Here is a 17,198-nt window from a genome sequence, read left to right as displayed (position 1 = left end):
CAGGGTAATATATCAAGATGAAAACAAGGCATGCAGGATTTTCTTATCTTAGAATATTTTTCTGAAATACGCAGAATCAGCACCCCTGGTCTCTCTCTTTTCTTAGTCAAGTTAGGAGCCTGGCTAAATTTATTTCCACAGGTGGCATGTCCAGTTCTGGGGCTTTAGTAGCAGGGAATGCATGAGAGAGAATACAAGGAAGGGGAGGAGGGCAGGGGAGCAGCCCTCACCCCGTGGTGCACAGATCTGCAGAGGCTGAAAAGCAAAACAGGACAGAAAGGCTCCGGAGGTGGCAGAAGCAGCTCCTTGCAGACCCCACTGGGCATGGGCAGGTCTGGAAGAGGGGTGATGTGGTGGTGAGGAAAGGTGAGGTCAGGGAGGAGGATAGGTAATGTTTCCCCCACCATAAAAGCACTCCTCTCTGCCACTCAGGGGCTCATATACCAGAACCCCTGGACTAGGAGGAAGGAGAAAGCTGGCTGGCAGCCGAGGAAGGTCCCCGGGTGTCATCAGCTGTCTGGGGGAGGGCACCCTAGCGTGAAGGCACTTCTTCCCCTGGGAGTACTTTTAGAGAATGATGGGGAATGCACAGGCTCCAAGGCTGATGCAAAGATCATCTCATCTTCTTCCCCCACATCGGGGCTGACCTCTGCCTGAGGTGTTTCCTCTTAGCCCTGCCCCCCTATACCTTGGGGGGCAGTGTCTGGGCTCTGGACTCCCACTGAACCTTACATGAGACAAAGTCTGGGGGAACTCTTTCTGCAGGCCACCAGCATGAGGGTGCTTGTCTGAATGCAGCCACTGGTGGGTGCTGAGCACGCAGACATCTCCAAGGCCTTTCTGCACTGCTGGCAGAATTAGGGATGCTCCTGGGTGTGGATTCCAGGACGGGTGGTAGAGATGGGTGAAGTTTTTCCAACACTCAGAGCACCGATGTAACTTCTCCGCTGTGTAGATGCACTGCCATTCAGCACAGGCTGCAGGAGTAAGTAAAGCTCTTCCCACACTAAGAGCAATGATGTGGCTTCTCCCCTTTGTGCATGCACTGGTGCTGGGCCAAGCTGGAGAGGATGCTGAAATTCTTCCCACACTAAGAACATTGCTATGGCTTCTTCCCTGTGTGGACACGCTGGTGCTGGGCCAGACCGAAGCGAGCTCTTCCCACACTGAGAGCACTGATAGGCTTCTCTCCCACATGTGGTTGGCCAGAGAGGACTGAAGCTCTTCCCACACTGAGAGCACTGATATGGCTTCTCTCCCGTGTGAACGAGCATGTGGCTGGCCAGGGACAAGGAATAACTGAAGCTCTTCCCACACTCAGAGCACTGATATGGCTTCTCCCCTGTGTGGACGCGCTGGTGCCGGGCCACCTCGGAGGAATAACTGAAGCTCTTCCCACACTCAGAGCACTGATATGGCTTCTCCCCCGTGTGGACGCGCTGGTGTCTGGCCAGGGTGGAGGACTGGGTGAAGCTCTTCCCACACTCAGAGCACTGATATGGCTTCTCCCCTGTGTGGATGCGCTGGTGCAGGGCCAGGTTGGAGGATTGGGTGAAGCTCTTCCCACACTCAGAGCACTGATATGGCTTCTCCCCTGTGTGGATGCGCTGGTGCCTGATCAGGCTGGTGGAATCACTGAAGCTCTTCCCACACTCAGAGCACTGATATGGCTTCTCCCCTGTGTGGGTGCGCTGGTGCTGGGCCAGGGTGGAGGACTGGGTGAAGCTCTTCCCACACTCAGAGCACTGATATGGCTTCTCCCCTGTGTGGGTGCGCTGGTGCCAGGCCAGGGTGGAGGACTGGGTGAAGCTCTTCCCACACTCAGAGCACTGATATGGCTGAAGCTCTGGGCCAGTTGGGAGGAATAACTCTCTTCCCACATGTAGAGCACTGATACGGCTTTTCTCCTGTGTGGATGCGCTGGTGCCGGGCCAGCTTGGAAGGGGATAACTGAAGCTCTTCCCACACACAGAGCACTGATGTGGCTTCTCCCCTGTGTGCATGCACCTGTGCCTGGCCAGGCTGGAGGGCTGCCTGAAGTTCTTCCCACACTTCGTGCAGCAGTGTGGCTGCTGCCTCCTCCGCACACACTGGTGCTGGGACAGGCCTTGCCAGCTGATGAAGTTCTTCCTGCACTCAGTGCAGTGGTGTGTCTTCCTCCCCAAGTGCATGCGCCGGTGCTGAGCCAGGGAGAAGAAATGGGTGAAGGTCTTACCACATGTGACACAGTGGTACTGATGCTTCTTCCTGTGCACATCTTGGGTTTTGAGCAGCTCCAACCTGTGCACAAAGCTCTTCCCCCTTTTGGTGAAGCGGTGGGGGAGCTGTGCAGAATGGATCTGGTGGTGAGCAGCCAGGGTCGAGAGGCAGGTGAAGCTCTTCCCACACGTGGCGCATACATGGGGCTTCTCCCCAGCATGCCTTCTCTTGTGCAGAGCCAGGAGTGAGGGGCAGCTAAAACTCTTCCTGCACTGAGGGCAGGGGTGAGCTCTCCCCCTGGGCTTGGTAGTGAGCTCCTGCTTCCCACTGAGGTCCCCCACACTGCCTTGGTTTGCATGCAGTGTCTCTCTCCAGTGGACCTTTGCTTTCTGCCTCTTCAGGTGTCTCAGCATGACATATTCGTCCCTGCACCTTGGGCTTTTTATGGCTTCTTTCCCTTTTTCACTCCAATGTCCAACTAGACATGGGACAGCATTCACTGCTATATTCTCCTGCTTTTGGGGCATCCCCTGACCCTTGTGCCATTGGTCATTCACTGGGCTCAGGGAATCCACCTCACCCATACTCCCCAGGGAAGCCCATGGTGGCTCCAGCTTTCCAGGCCCTTCCTCAGGAGCCTGCTCCTCAGTTCTGCTCAGCAACCAGGCATGTCCTGCATGAAAGGAGGAAACACCAGATTAGTTCCTGCCCTGATGCCAAGGTGCAAGCATTGCTATTCCTTCAGAGCAGGACAGGACTTGGCACTTGTGTTTCCTCAAGAAAACTAAGATTTTGGCCAAAGGGCCAAGTGCCAGAGGTGAGGCAGTGCCAGGTCCCTGTGCCAGTCTCATCTTCCCTACTCAGTGGAGGTAAGAGGCAGACTCTCAAGGTTTCTGTCCCAGCTCTCAGTCCCAGCACCTCAGGTCCTGCTCCAAGAAACACATGGGACATGTGCGTTTCGACTGTACCTGAATAGGTTCATGTTTTAATAGGCTGAGGATGAGACCAGGAAGATCTGCTAAGATGAAAAATAAGGCTTTCAAAGGGCTGCTGTATCTCACAGCACTGGTGGGTCCAGGGGGAGATGGTGCCGAGCCCCCCACCTGACTGGGCTGACATGCTCGAGAAGCCCCAGTGCTTTGGTGACACCCATCTGCAATGCTTGCCCTTGATCTCTGGCAGTCCTGAAAGACACATCTGGGTATAGGGGTGAACAGCCTCGGGGTGCATTTCTGGGGCTTGTCACCAGTCAGGAGTGTGTGGGGAGCACTGCCTTACACTGCTTAGTAGCAAAACCCATCATGTTTCATGCATCATCCCTCCAAGAAATGTTCTGGGAGTGGAGGATTGAGAGCAGCGATCACCTTCCTACCTGTTTCTGGAGCAAAGTCTGATGCAGGGAATGAGCCCATGGACCTTTCCTCTGCTAATGAATGCCAGGCAGCCTGCACACCACAGGAATCTGCACTGGGATGAAGGCCTTGGCATGACCCCCCGCATGGATTGTGGGCTGAGCCTCGGACTTTGTGACAGTCGGGGCCCCAGAGAAGAAACGGCACAGGGGAGATTCTGGTGCAAACAGTGGGGGATTCAGTTCCAGCCACAACATGAAATCTTCTGAATCCCACCCACTCCACAGACCCTCTTCATGCAGCTCGAGCCCACGATTACACACGTCCGGTGCTCCAGGTCAACCGGACCAGGAGACACCAGGGACAGCCCCAGCCTCTCTTGTCTAAAAAGAATGGCTGGGGGGGGCAAAAAGCCCAGAAGTGAGAGACTGTGCCCATGAGGGGTGAAGATAACCAGGGCAGAAGACCCTAAAAATTAGTCCTGTGTAGGGCCTGAAAACGACACCCTCCTGGGACTGGTTAGTGTGGTGGAGCTACTTGTGGCACGGCAGTCTCTACAAAATGCCACTTGTTGCCACTCTGAGAAAGGTGAGTGCAGAGCACCTGAAAACTTTGGCTCCCACTATCCTGTGGGTTACTTTTTGCTGGGAAAAGGATAGGGGGAGCCGTCCCCAACAGAAAGCCCCTGGTGCAAGCCAAGGAGGGAAGCTGTGTGACACGGTACACCTTGCAGCAGCTGTCACTTGAAGCAGAAAAGGTGGCTAAAAAAGCAGCCTCTGAAGCTGCAAAGAGGGGAATCGGTGAAGGAGCTGCAGCAGGGCCAGGGCCAGGGCCAAGCCAGCCACAGTGTGAAAAGTGATCCTATGACACGAACTAATTTAAAGGAGGTTAAGCCCTTCCCGTTTTTGTCTTTGTGTTTTCCAGGATGTGGACCAGCAGTGAATCATCAAGAAGTTCACTTGGTACAAAGAAGATTCGAGCTTCACATAGTAATTGTCTTGCTTGCTTGGCTGTGTTTGTGTACCGTTATTGCTGTATGTGGCTGTGCTGGGAAGTATGATAGAGAATGAAATGTAAGCTCTGCTTCTGGATGGGTTCTGGAATATCTGCAAAGTGGCTACAGAAAATGGTACATCCCTGGAGCATGGTCTCCTGGGCCTCAAAAATATCAGTCATGCCAAAGTTCGAGAAGGGTGATTAACCGTTTGTTTTCACTGTTACGCTTTGGTTGGTTTCCTGTTGACCCTTAGCATTCCCCCAGCATCTTGCAGGGCAGAGGGGCACTGGTAGTGCTCCCATGGCACCAAGCAATCCATTTGAAACAAGAAGGAAAACTTTGCTTGTTATATAGAAGGGGCAGAATTCCCGACAACATGTCTGGTCCCCAAAAACCCTGATCATGGGATGTTTGTCTGATCTAAAAAGCCATCTTAAATATTAAAGAATACCATCACTTTAGTACTGGAAGAGATTAAAAGGCTTACCCATAATTATCACTGGGGAAAAACTGTTTGGCTGGTAAGGAACTTGAAGATTAGGCAATTTGGCAAGAGAAAATTATTGAAGTAGTGGACAAACAAAGGAAGAGGGTGTTGTGTGCATGCTCTCACTCTGGGGAGTTGGGGGGACGGTCGTGCAATTTCTACGTGAACAGCGGGAAAGCCAGAAACAAACATCTCCCACCCCCAGCGCAGGACACGAGGCCGGCACCACCAAAGGTCTCTGCTGTAATGTCTAATGGAGCCGCTTGCCGAGTCGTATTACAGGGACAAAACTTGGAATAATTACTCTTAGAGTTCACTGGATATGAAATCAGCAAGGGGCCACGTCAAACACTGGGGGTCTTTGGCAAAAACAATCCTCTTGGTAACCGTTTCCACAGTTTGAATTTCAGGGCGTGGAACAACACCTGTCTGCACACACGACAGCATAAGCTCTTTGAGGTCAGCACCGGGGATGGCAGCACAGGGAGGTCTGCAGTTTCCAGGCTCCCTTTCACCCTGGGCACGGAGCATTTGGGAGAGGGGATCTGGGTGGAGGAGACAGCCACAACTCACCTCTCAGCAGGTCCTCCGACCTCGAGATTTCCCCACGGTCCTCATCACCACAGACCCAGAGCTCCACCTCTCCTCGCTGGATGCGGCAGATTAAGTCAGGGGCGGGGCCTCGATATCCTGCTTGGGCAGTGGTTAAGGAGAGTTTATTCACTGGTACTGGACGCAGAATAAGCAACAGAAATTTGGGGAAAGGAGCCAATGAACTCCAGGATTATACTAAGGACTTGATGGACAAGGGAGGATGGACATTTAGGCAGAAAGAGAAGGCATAGCAGGGAGAAGAGGATGGTCCTTTTCATCCAGGCAGTGGACGGATGGTCACAGGAAGGCAAACACCAGTGCAATTCCAGGCAAATGAGTGGAAATGAGTTTGGACAGGACACGCTAGGCAAGAGAGGGAGGAGCTCGGGATAACTGCCCAAGGAACAGCTGTTAGTGCATTTTGAGGCACAACGAATGGCACACGATATGATCACGGTGAGAAGGCAAAGGGAAATCATGTTATCAAGGGGGAAGACTCCAAGGAAGGCGGCTGCATCAAATGAAGGAGGCACGTGCACAAGTATGAAATGTCGAGAGGGCTGATCATGGACAGAGCAGTGGGGAGCAAAGGGATTTCAGCCACCGGCCAAACATTCATGAGGATGAGACCGTTAAAACCAGGGAGAAGACAACACCGCTTCAGAGCTCACATGGCTCCAGGGCAAAGCAAGAACCAGAGCTTTACCCAGGGAAACGAGGGCTCGGTAGTTCCTCAGCATCTGGTCCCGGTAAAGCCCCTTGTCTTCCTCTTCCAGCAGCTCCCACTGCTCCCGTGTGAAATACACTGCCACGTCCTCAAACACCTCCCGGAGCTGCAGGCACAAGCGTTACACCATCAGTGTCTCCTGCCCCAGCTGCCCCCCGCCCTGTCTGCACTCGCTCTGCACTACAGCGCTGTGCACGCTTAGCCAGGACAGGCAGGGGTACGCTACTCAGCTGGCACATGATATGCAGGGACCCTGGTTTTCTCCGTTTAAAAACTGCAAATTCTCTCATAACAGAAAAAATTGCTCCCAACCCATAGACCCCCCAGGCCCGCTGGTGCCCCACACTCCCCCCACACCCCTCCGGCCCTGCTGGTGACATCTGGTCCAGGAAGAGACAAAGGCTTGTGCCAGGACACTTTCACCTCCCTGCACTGCCCAGTGCCGACCTCAGAGCAGCTGTCCTTACACCAGACACTTCAAAACAAACCTCAACACGGAGCTGTGCAGCCAGAAATCATCTGCAGGCTGGGCTGTGCTAAGCGCGGTCCACACAAGGACTGTGGAGTCTTGTCCGCCTAACGAGATTAGCTGTTGTGTCCCCTGTGTGTGGGGGGTCTTTACTTGCATCCCCTCTCCCAGCACTGTCCCCCTTCCCACCGTGCTGTCCCCTGCACTTGGTATTCAAAAGACTCTCTCTATCTAACAGTCTGGTCTGTGCACAGCCTTCAATTCGAACTCATCAAATGAGTGTGGAATCGAAAAAACCTGTGCTGTGCCTCTGATTCAGTTAGTCTGTAAGCTGCAAATCATCCCGGCTTCTGCCTCGCCTCACCCCAACACAGAGAATCAGCAGCCAGGTGTGCTGCGCACTCCTGCCAAACTGATGTGCTGGGGGGACCCTGCTGGCATCGGCTGCAGAGCCCCTCTGTGCTCCCCAGTCCTAGCCAGGGGGAGAGGACTTGCTGGGCTCGGCTGTAGAGACCACTGCCCCGGGCTGCCTGGTGCGGGCTGGTGGACTCTGACCAGGCCTTCCCGTGCCAGCACCCCCGGTCACTCTTCAGGTCTCTGCTCCCCAAACTCTTGACAGCACCCCTGGCTCCTCCTGGGCTCTGCCCCAGCTGCACTCCCACCCCCACCTCGAGCCGGTGCCCTGCTCACCTCCATGCTCTCCCCCTGCTTCCCCGGCCTGCCCTGCCCCTCCTGCAGCTGGCCCGGCCCAGGTGTCAGGGAGCCGCTCCGTCCCCGTCTCCCTGCGGAGGGTCTCTGCAGCTCCAGGTTGACTGCTCCTGCCTCGGGAGGCTGCTGATCTGCTCGGCTCAAGGTCCCGGCACCTGTGGGTGGGTAAGAGAGTGCACAGGTTAGCCCTGGGGTGGTGGCACGGGGAAAGCCCTGCTCGTCTCCTGGCCTGGCCTGGGATGAAGGGAGCTGGAGGCTGCAGTGTGTGGAAGAGCGGGGAGGAGACTCGGTGTCCCACAGGCAAGAGGCTGGAGATGAGCCTCTAGAACTGCCCCAGCGCCCGTGGTGATCACAGCATCGTGGCATCGCTCCCTGGGAAAGGATCTGGAGGGATGCTGGTGCTGGGTCACCTGCACATGTTGGGGCGGGGTGGGCGTGAAATGGAGGGTCAGTCTACTCCATGACACGTGACATGCTTCCAGGGCACCGGGAGAACAAGAGCCACCGACCCGCTGGAGCACGGACCCATCAAACTGTTCTGGCAGAGAGATTTCTACGCTGGGGGACGGGCCTCCTGCCCCTGGAAAGGGGAGACCCACCGCTCCTCACCTCGCCCGGGGAAGGGTCTGGTCCAAGGCACCCACCTGGGGACCCTCCACGTGCCGACAGGTCCCAGGTCTCCCCTGTCCCGGGGACCTGCAGCAGGATGGAGGCCTGGGCTAACTGCACTTGGACCAGCCAGAGGCCACTGGGGACTCTCATGTCCGCATCACCGGCACCAGCCTCTTATTGATTGATATTATTACAACACTGACCTGAGAACAGCAATTCGATCCCTGGTTGTGACCGTGGCAGCACGGCAAGAGCCAGTCACCTGAAGCATCTTTCTGAGAGGAGCGGCGCAGGCAGTGAGAAACAGCCTGGGCCTGGGACCACCCCCCGGGACCAGAGCCCTGCCCCACCCCAGCCACACAGCTACACACCTTGCGGCCCTGTCCCGGGCAGGGGCAGGCATTGGAGCCGCTCGCCCCAACCCCAGCACAGGCACTCAGGCTCCGAACTGCACGCCAGGACTTCATCCCGCACCTCACCTGCCCCTGGCTCCTTGCACTCGTTCAGGAGCCACCGGCTACTGTCCGCTCCGCTCGCTGTCCCCCCTTGCAGCACCTGTCTGGAGCCTGTGACCCCACTCCCATCTCTGTTTTCTACTTAGTTGTCCCCCAAATCAACTGGCCTAAAACCAGGAGCCAACACTAATAATGGCGGGTGGTGTGGGGAGGTAACTGCTACTCTTTGGGTGTTGAGCCCAGGTTAACTTTGTACATTAAAAAGGCTGGTGAGGACCTGGCTCCGGGTTGGGCGGGGGCTCCTCTTTGGTGACATGAGGCAGCTCATTCTCGGGCCCTGGGGTTTCCCGATCTCCTGCCTCCTCCAGAGGCCTGTCCTCACCACGGGCCTTCGGCTGCTGCACCCAGGAGCCACCAGGCTCCGGCAGGGCCCCAGGGGGCTGCATCTTGTCTGAGGACACCTCCTCGACCTCCACACGCACCGTGAGCTGGGGACGAGATAAATGTCACTGGGGAGCTGGGATCTAGGAGGCAGCATCCCCCAAACACATGGAGGTGCAGATGGCACCAAACAAACTCTCACCTGGAGCTTCTCGTCCTCCGCTTGCCCCAACTGAAACCCTCGGCCAGGGCCACGGCCTGGGCGCAGGTCTCCATGCGGCACCTGCACCCTGCACGCCCAGCTCTGCATCTCCGGGGGCAGGATGGCCAGGAACTGCTCCAGCACCACCAGCTCCAGCATCTGCTCCTTGCTGCGGCGCTGGGGCTCCAGCCAGCGCCGGCAGAGCTCCCGCAGCCGGCTGCAAATCTTCTGCGGGCCCTCGGCTTCCCTGTAGCGCAGGCCACGGAAGAGCCGGCGCCAGGGCTCTGGGGTGGGGAGCTCATCCCGCGGTGCCAGCGCTGGGGTCACGGAGGGCAGCTTGGCCTGACAAGGGGGCTGCATGGCCTGCACCGCATCCTGCCCCCACAGGTCTTGGCAGTGGACCGGCTCTGATCTGGACGACATGAGGGACTTCTGCACCCTCAGCCCCTGCCTGCAGACCTCCTGGGTCCTGCTCCGCCAGCTCCCGCCATGGAGGGAAGGCACACCGCTGCCACGGGCTCTAGCACAGCAGCCACGTCTCCCCAGGAGGGATCTCACTGGCCGGGGGCCTGGGCTCTCGCTCTTTCTACACTCGTGCACGGCGCCTGTGGGCAGTGTCTGGTCTCCAGGAGCACCTGTGGGAAAGGAGACAGCAGAAATCTGGCCATGGATCCGACACTCGGGACCGGCACCTTTCCCAGCTCCCGGTCTTCCTGGCCCTGATGATCCTGCCCACCCCAACTCCCAGCAGTCTTGGAGCCGTCCTCCCTTCCCCTCCAGCCCCAGTGCAGGATGCGGTACCAGGCTGGCTGGAGACGTGGCGCAGTCGCAGCTCTCCACCCCTTCCCCAGCCCAACAGCTGCTCCCTCCTCCCCCAGCCCTGCAGTTAGGGTGGCCCCTGCTCCCTGATTGGGTGGGACAGTGCCCAAATAGGAACCTCAAATCCCAGTCCTGGGCTGTATGACCCGGGACACTTGTCCCAAATTCAGTGTCTAGAGGGATCAGGAAACTGTGCTTTCCTTTTGCAGGTGGGCAGGTTCAAGTGTGCAAGGGGATGGTGGGAGTGGGATGCAAGGGGTACCAGAGCACTCGCACGCCCACACACAAGCACCCGGCCATGAATGCAGTGGGAAAGGCTGGAGAGCAGCTCCCTGCACGTACAGGTCTGGGGGGCACGGAGTGGGGTGGATGGAGGCCCCAGGGGGAGGGGAGGAGTTGGGCAGGGGATGGAGCACCAGGCAGGTCCTGCGAGGCAGGTGGGGGGCATGCGCCAGCCCAGATCTCTGCAGGGGGTGGATTTGTGCACGTGCGCATGTGGGGGGCGCCCCTCCCAGCCCTCCAGGGCCCAAACACTCCCCCCCCCGTGACCCCTTAGCATGACCCCCCTGGGCAGTCTGGGTGCTGTGGGATCCCATAACCCAGGCTCCACAGGGCAGGAGGAGGGACAGGACAGGAGGAACCTGTCTCCCCACAGCATCAGGTCCTGCCCCCGCCTCCCCTGCCCTGCACCACCAGGACCTGCCTGGGACTGGATGGGATGGGACAGTCCCGCGCCCGGGCACTGCAAGCTGCTGGGTTCAGAATCGAGGAGGCGAGTTGGGAGTGAAGGAGAGTCAAATTTACTGATAGCTCATGCATACAACAGTTAACAGAAAGGTTAATGCGACAAACAGATAGTACAGTAATAAAGAGCTAACAGTGAATGATAACAACACATAGACCGAATGACAAAGAGTTCCCACGTAGGGTTGGCAACTTATCGGCAGTCTCTTAATGCCAGCGCACACCAAGTTATTCCACGAAATTCAGGCATCCCCGATCAATGCTGTCCGAGGGGTCACCTGAAAGGTCCCTTGGTCAGGATCCGGTCCTCACTCACACTGGGAGGCTGGGGTCCAGGCTTCGTACCGCGACAGTCCTTATGGCCCGTCCTTCATGCTAGTCACTTGATATGCACGCTCCTTTATATCTTATCTTATGCTAATCTGTTGGCTTTAGAGCAACTCACCATCTTGCACTATAGCTGTTACCCTATGGGATCAAAAAGTGTTAGAAATTATGAGGAAAGGTTACCGCCCGAACTCAGGTTCACCCAATAAGCAAATTCCACCACATTACTTTGAGGTTTGAAATTAGCATTACTCTGCCCTTAGTTTCTTATTCCTGGATTCCTTGGAATGTGCGGATTATATTAGGTGGCCAGATCTTGTTACAGCTTGACCTTTAAAAAAAAAACAGTTAGATCAGCTAATCTTCTACCTCTGCTTAATTCCTGGGCTCAGAGGTCCCATGGTCAGTGCAAACAGTTAGATTCAACACTTAAATTGTGACAGACAAATTACACTTGTGGGTTGCAAACTTGCAAGCTTTGTGTTAGCTAATCTTAACTGCTTATACTATTGCCTGAATGTCTCGAAAAGCATATATTTATTGCTCATGATGACCCTTCTGGTTCTGGCCACCACAAATCACCCCTGCCCCCACATACAGGGTGTGGCGGAACGCCGGGCTAGCGGTTCCGGCACCGCTTAGGGGAGCTGCGGGCTTTGCGAGGCTGTGCGAGCGCGCGGCTTGTGGGGGAGGATTGGAGGTAGCTGCGGGCTTTGCGAGGCTGTGCGAGCGTGTGGCTTGTGGGGCAGGATTGGAGGTAGCTTTATAGCCGCCCTTGAGGTTCGCCAAGTTGGCACAAGTAGACGACTTAGAGTAAGTTGTTAGTTTCTTTGTAATAAGCCTATAGGATGTCCGTTGGTTCACGAGGTTCTAGAGCTAGCCCTTGCGTTCCAACACTGGAGCTAGTCCAAAGCTCGGTTCGGCTGCCGACTCTTTAAGTCTCAGAACTGGTCAACAGCTCATAGATAGGATATTGAATACAAAACTGTAACACGGTGAGTCGTTGTTAATTGTCGGGTTTTCGAGGCCTTTGTTTTCGCTGGGATACGCCCAGACAGGGAGGCTGAGAACCGGTCTGTAGGATGATCAGGCCTACAGAGTTTTCCAGTTGTCGTCTCTATTTCCTGTCTCTTTGCCTCTTTTATAGATGTTGGTTGGACTGCCTCTGTGACACTAACTATGATATAAGCTAAGCATACAGGGATAGGATAATTTCTTTTACACAGTAATTGCTAGGCAGACTTTCTACATAAGTTTCATTTCTGCAAAAATAACACTTCTAGATAAGAAATGAAACTTACAAAACGCGCATGTGTAGCTTACTGCCAACGGAGAAAAGTACAAAGCGCTCATTTTGATTAACAGTCAAGACTTCAAGGTTACGTAAATGTGAGAGTGCCGCGTGGCAGTTATACAGGAGAGAAAAAATAAAAATAAAACAGTTACACAGGGCTGTATTTCGTGTCCCTCCAACATTTACTTGAGGGGAAGGGCAACAGCCAACTGCCCCCCCGGGCTCTGAGACAGTTTCCCCTTGGGTCCTGGGGGACATTTGGAAAATCATCCATGTCCGCAGGTGTCTTGAATCTCCTGGGCTGGAAAGGAGCCCGTCGTCTGCGGCCCTGGTTGGGGATGAGGGTTTGGTGGATCTGTTTGTCCTGTCACCGCTGGGGCAGACCCCGGGGCCCAGGTGGAGGTGGGAGGGCGGGGGAAAAGCTTCCTGCCCCTCAGGCACCACAGACCTGCCCTCAGAGCCCACTACAGGCCCCGCCCAGCCACAGCCCTCTGCCCCTCTGGGAGGGGGCCATAAAGGGCCCAGTTTTCTTCCATAGGGCACACTACATAAAATGTTTACTGCAGAGCTGCTTCACTACTTCTGCAGGAAACGTCTCTGCATCTACACGTGTGCCCCTATTAGGGCGCACAAAATAAATCAACTCTGGAGCAGCCAAGGGCCAGTCTGCTCCAGAGCTTTTTCATGGGTAACAACACAGTGCTGCGGCCAGGTGCCAGCCAGCCCTATGTGCCCCAGCCACCCCTCTGCAGCGCACTGCAACCCCGTCACAGCAGCCGGATGTGCTGTGCACGTAGAAAGTCCGGAGCAATATTCCTCGGAGTTGTTGCTCCAGGACGCACGTTCAAATGGCGTGCCCACGAGCAAAAGACTCTGGAGCAATATGACGGCCAGAACCAAAGGGGCTCATGAGCAAACTATAGCAAATAATACCCGCTTCTTGGAGACATCTGACAGTAGTCTGACAGTTGATATTAGCCAAGGCAAAGCTTGTAAGATTGCAACCTGCAAATTGTACCTTGTCTGTCGCAAGTAAAACCGCAATGTTAAAATTAACTGTCTGTACCCATCATAAGACTAACTGGGCCCCAAAAAGCGGAACTAGAAAACAGAACTGCAAACTTTAGCTCACCCATTGGTTCTTGCTTAAAGGTGACCAGAAATAACAAACCTGACCTCAAGATACGATTGACACAGTCCAAAAATTCCAAAAAGGAAGTAGCCAGCTGGGTTGAACTGAGGGAGAATAAATGTTACTCTCAAACCACAAAGTGATGTGGTGTGATTTGAGTACTGGGTGAGTCCAAATTTAGGCAGTAATCTTTTTATGATAATTTCTGACACCACCTAATCCCACAGGGTAACAGCTGTCGGGCAAGATCATAAATGGCTCTGAGCTAACACAGTAGCATAAGATAAGGCACAAAGGAGCACGCATGTCAAGGGACCAGCACGAAGCACGGGTCAGAAGGACCATCGCTGTACCAAGCCTGGACCCCGGACTCCCAATGGGAGCGAGGACCGGATCCTGACCTAGGGACCTTCCCAGTGACCCCTCGGACAGCGTTGATCGGGGATGCCTGACTTCGCTGGAACAACTTGGCGCACACCTGGCCTAGAGGGACTGCCGATAAGTTGCCAACCCCACGTGGGAACTCTTTGTCATTCGGTCTATCTGTAGTTTGTTTGATTCCACAATAACTGGATGCCTTAAACTTTGGTCAAGCTAACTGCAAGTCGGAAATGACCGTGACAGTTAAGTGGGAAATTGCTGGCTCTGCGTGTTAGAGCAAAGACAGAAGGAAATGTTTGTGCCTTGTATTCCCAAGCGATCTGCTTCACCCATAACCGCAGCCTTGAGATAGCAGAGAAGCATATGTCCGTTGCTTTTAAGATAACAGAAAATGTGTTTGTCATCTCTGACTGCTTGCTCGGGAAAACTGACTGCAATCACGTCCTGTGTAACGGCTGTTCAAAAGCACACGGACTGGATGACGGTGCGTGAAGGGAGAGATCTCTCTGGAGCGCTTGGTGCATCCCTGCTGCCCTGAGCTCTCTCCGCAGCTGGAGCTCGGAATAGAAGTTTCTACTGACCTGACCCTAAAGTCTCCACGTGTTTTACCACGACATTATCATTCACTGCTGGCTCTGTAGTACTCTACTACCTGTTTGTCGCATTAGCCTTTCCGTTAGCTGTTGTACGCGTGAGCCATCAGTAAATTTGCCTTTGCTTCACTCCCGACTCGCCTCCTCGATCCCGAACCCAGCAGCCTAGCGGCTGATACGCTCACAGTGCCTAGCCGGCCTATGCCAGATCAAGAAGCACGAGTTTATTTGTGTGCATTAATTGCACGCGTAGACACACGCACGCAGATGTGGGCTGATCTCCCCAGCAGGGCCACAGGCCTTTGGAGCACGGGAAGGTTCCTCTTGGGCTGAGGAGAAAGCTCAGCAGCACTCTCAACCTGACCCACAGCTGAGGAGCCGTGGGGAAAGGGCCCTTTTATTATTACCTTTGGAAATGTCCTGGTCTCAGGCCAAATCGCCCAAACCTTGTGCCATGACCCCGTACCACCCACCAGACACGAGACATGACGCCCTCCTGGCTCCCCACCGCCATCAGCTGATGGGCAGCCCCTCCCCCATGCCCTTGGACAGACATTTTGGGGAAAAACAAAGGTGGATTTCTCCCACACCTCCCCACCCTCCTTTAAAAGCTTGGGTCGGTAGCTTTACAGAGCTATGGAAACAAGCGTGCTTGCACTGAGCCTCTTCACGCTGGGCCTCCCGCTCCATCCTTTTCTCCTCCTGCTCCATGTTTTTCAGCTCCAGCTGTGCCTTCTCATGCTCACGCTGGACCTCCAGCTCCATCTTTGGTTCACCTGCTGGGCCTCCAGCTCCATCTTTTTCAACTCTAGCTCCTACTTGAGCTTGCTCGGTCGCTCCCGCTCTTCAGCGTCTAGCCACATCTGGTACTTCCAGCGCTCCTCCGTAGCGGGTGATCCCTCGGAGGGCTGTGGACTTGGCGTGTGGGGATGTGATTCTGGGGAGGACTCAGGAGTTGGCGTGCGTGAAGGGGCTCTGTGGCTGAGTCATTGTCGCACAGGAGTTTAATCAGCTCCTCCTTCTTTAGCCCTTTCTTCACTTGAAGGCCTGTCCCTTCTTCCAGTTCTTTTAGTTCGGGCACGGTCATTTGGACATACTCGTCCGACATCCTGGCCATCTACACTATGCAGTCAACCCAATGCCAGATTAGAAAGTGTTTGCTCAAGGGATTTCAGTGACTCTATTATTCTTCCCAAATTATGCCCATAATACAGCAGGGTATTTGGATCCCACCACTGCCACAATGTGTGGCGGGCCAGTAGGGGGCACTCCTGCGCTGAGCCGCCCACCTCCCAGGCTCTGGGTGCCTCCCTGGGGGCACCTCACATCCCACTGACCCCTTTCCTGGAACACACTCGCTAGCCTGGGGGTAACGTAGCTGCCACCACCCCGAGAAGGGACTCACTCTCGGCCCTGTGTCCTCAGGGAAACACAGGCCTAATGTCCTACAGGTACTCGACCCAGTACAGGCACTTGGCCCCCAACTTGGAGAAGTGCCCCAAAAAATGAAAGTCTCTCTTAGTTTGCAGACCTAAGGGGTCTCTCGGGCATAATTTAGACCCACCCCTCAAGAAGTCTCCCACACCGGTCACAAAGGAGAACTTTATTGATTACAGGGGTAGGGGGAAAATAGGGTACAAGATAGAATAATATCATGGAAATCCCATAGAGCAAAACAGTCCGGCTGAGGTAGCCTTCTGGTCACGCATCTGAGTTACCGCGAGCTAGACATCTACCCCGATCTGGAGTCGCTTACTCACAAGTGTCATGCAGACGCTGGTGGAAATTCCCTCTGGAGGCAGGCCGTTTCCCGCTCGTGAGTTTCGGGGAGAGAGCCAGTTGCAGATGATAACCTCCTCTGAGTCCCCGCATGGCTGCTGCCCCTCCTCCTGGGCAGTCTTGACTTGTACACCCCTGTGACCTCATTCCCCTGGGCCAGTGGAGGCCCGTGGATGCCCCCGCCAGGCAGCCGATACCAGTCCTGGAGACGGAGGGAGCCGGTCCCGCGAGACAGGGTGCGGGGCCTCCCCATCAGCACAGTGGCAGGGAGCAGAGATTTAGCGGGAAACAGAGGTGTCTTCCGTCCCGCACTCATCCCGGGCTGGCTGCAGCCGTGCGGCAAGGGACCGGGCTGGATGAAATCTCCGCTGCCGGTGCCGCGAGCTCCTGGTCCCGTCCCGTCGCAGGCCCCGTCACGCCGGGGGGAAGCTGCCGCTCGTGCACGCGGCCCCGGCAGGGGGGCGGGGGGGGAGAGGCGACACCACGCGCAGAGCTGCGGGAGCGGGGGGCTGCGGGGGCGACGCTCAGCACCAGGCGCAGGCGCAGGGCGGGCGGGGCAGCCGGTCCTCCCGGCCCCGCCCCGGGGACGCTGAGGGGCCGCAGCGGGGGTCGGCGCCACCACGGGCTGCGAGCTCCCGCCGGGGCTGCGGGGCCTGCCGCCGCCGAGACCCCGCCCCCCGCGGAGACCCCCGCGCCCCCCGCACTCTCCGCCGCGGGGAGAAGAGATGGCGGGACGCGGGGGGGGGGGGGCATCCCGGGGCCGCTGGGAGGGGCCCGGACGAGGGGGGCGGGGTGCTTGGCCCCGTCCCCATGGGCCCCTCATGCGGCCCCGCCCCCCTGCAGTCGCTGCCACCTACCCGCCGCGCGCGCTCCCGGGGGCGGGGCACCTGTAGGCTCCGCCCCGGCCCTGGCGCAGCTCCAGGCCCCGCCCCGCGCCAACCCGGCC

The 17,198-nt window shown here is 56.2% G+C and overlaps 1 protein-coding gene across 1 annotated transcript; it reads right to left on the bottom strand.

Moving 5' to 3' along the window:
• Positions 1-226: 226 nt before the first annotated feature.
• On the bottom strand, positions 227-9,264 carry LOC149851737 (uncharacterized). Its single transcript, XM_090030426.1, is given in 9 exon segments — positions 227-255; positions 1,196-1,839; positions 1,841-1,947; positions 1,950-2,872; positions 5,609-5,728; positions 6,336-6,462; positions 7,516-7,688; positions 8,878-9,088; positions 9,184-9,264. Coding segments are annotated over 8 exon segments (2,292 nt in total). The 5' UTR covers positions 9,047-9,088; positions 9,184-9,264.
• Positions 9,265-17,198: the final 7,934 nt, after the last annotated feature.

Source organism: Crocodylus siamensis, unplaced genomic scaffold, assembly GCF_052110815.1.
Source record: "Crocodylus siamensis isolate JL-2025a unplaced genomic scaffold, ASM5211081v1 HiC_scaffold_300, whole genome shotgun sequence".
In the NCBI taxonomy this organism is placed as follows: Eukaryota; Metazoa; Chordata; order Crocodylia; family Crocodylidae; genus Crocodylus; species Crocodylus siamensis.
The sequence above is the reverse complement of the archived record's forward strand: the minus strand, read 5'-3'. Positions and strand labels throughout refer to the sequence as shown.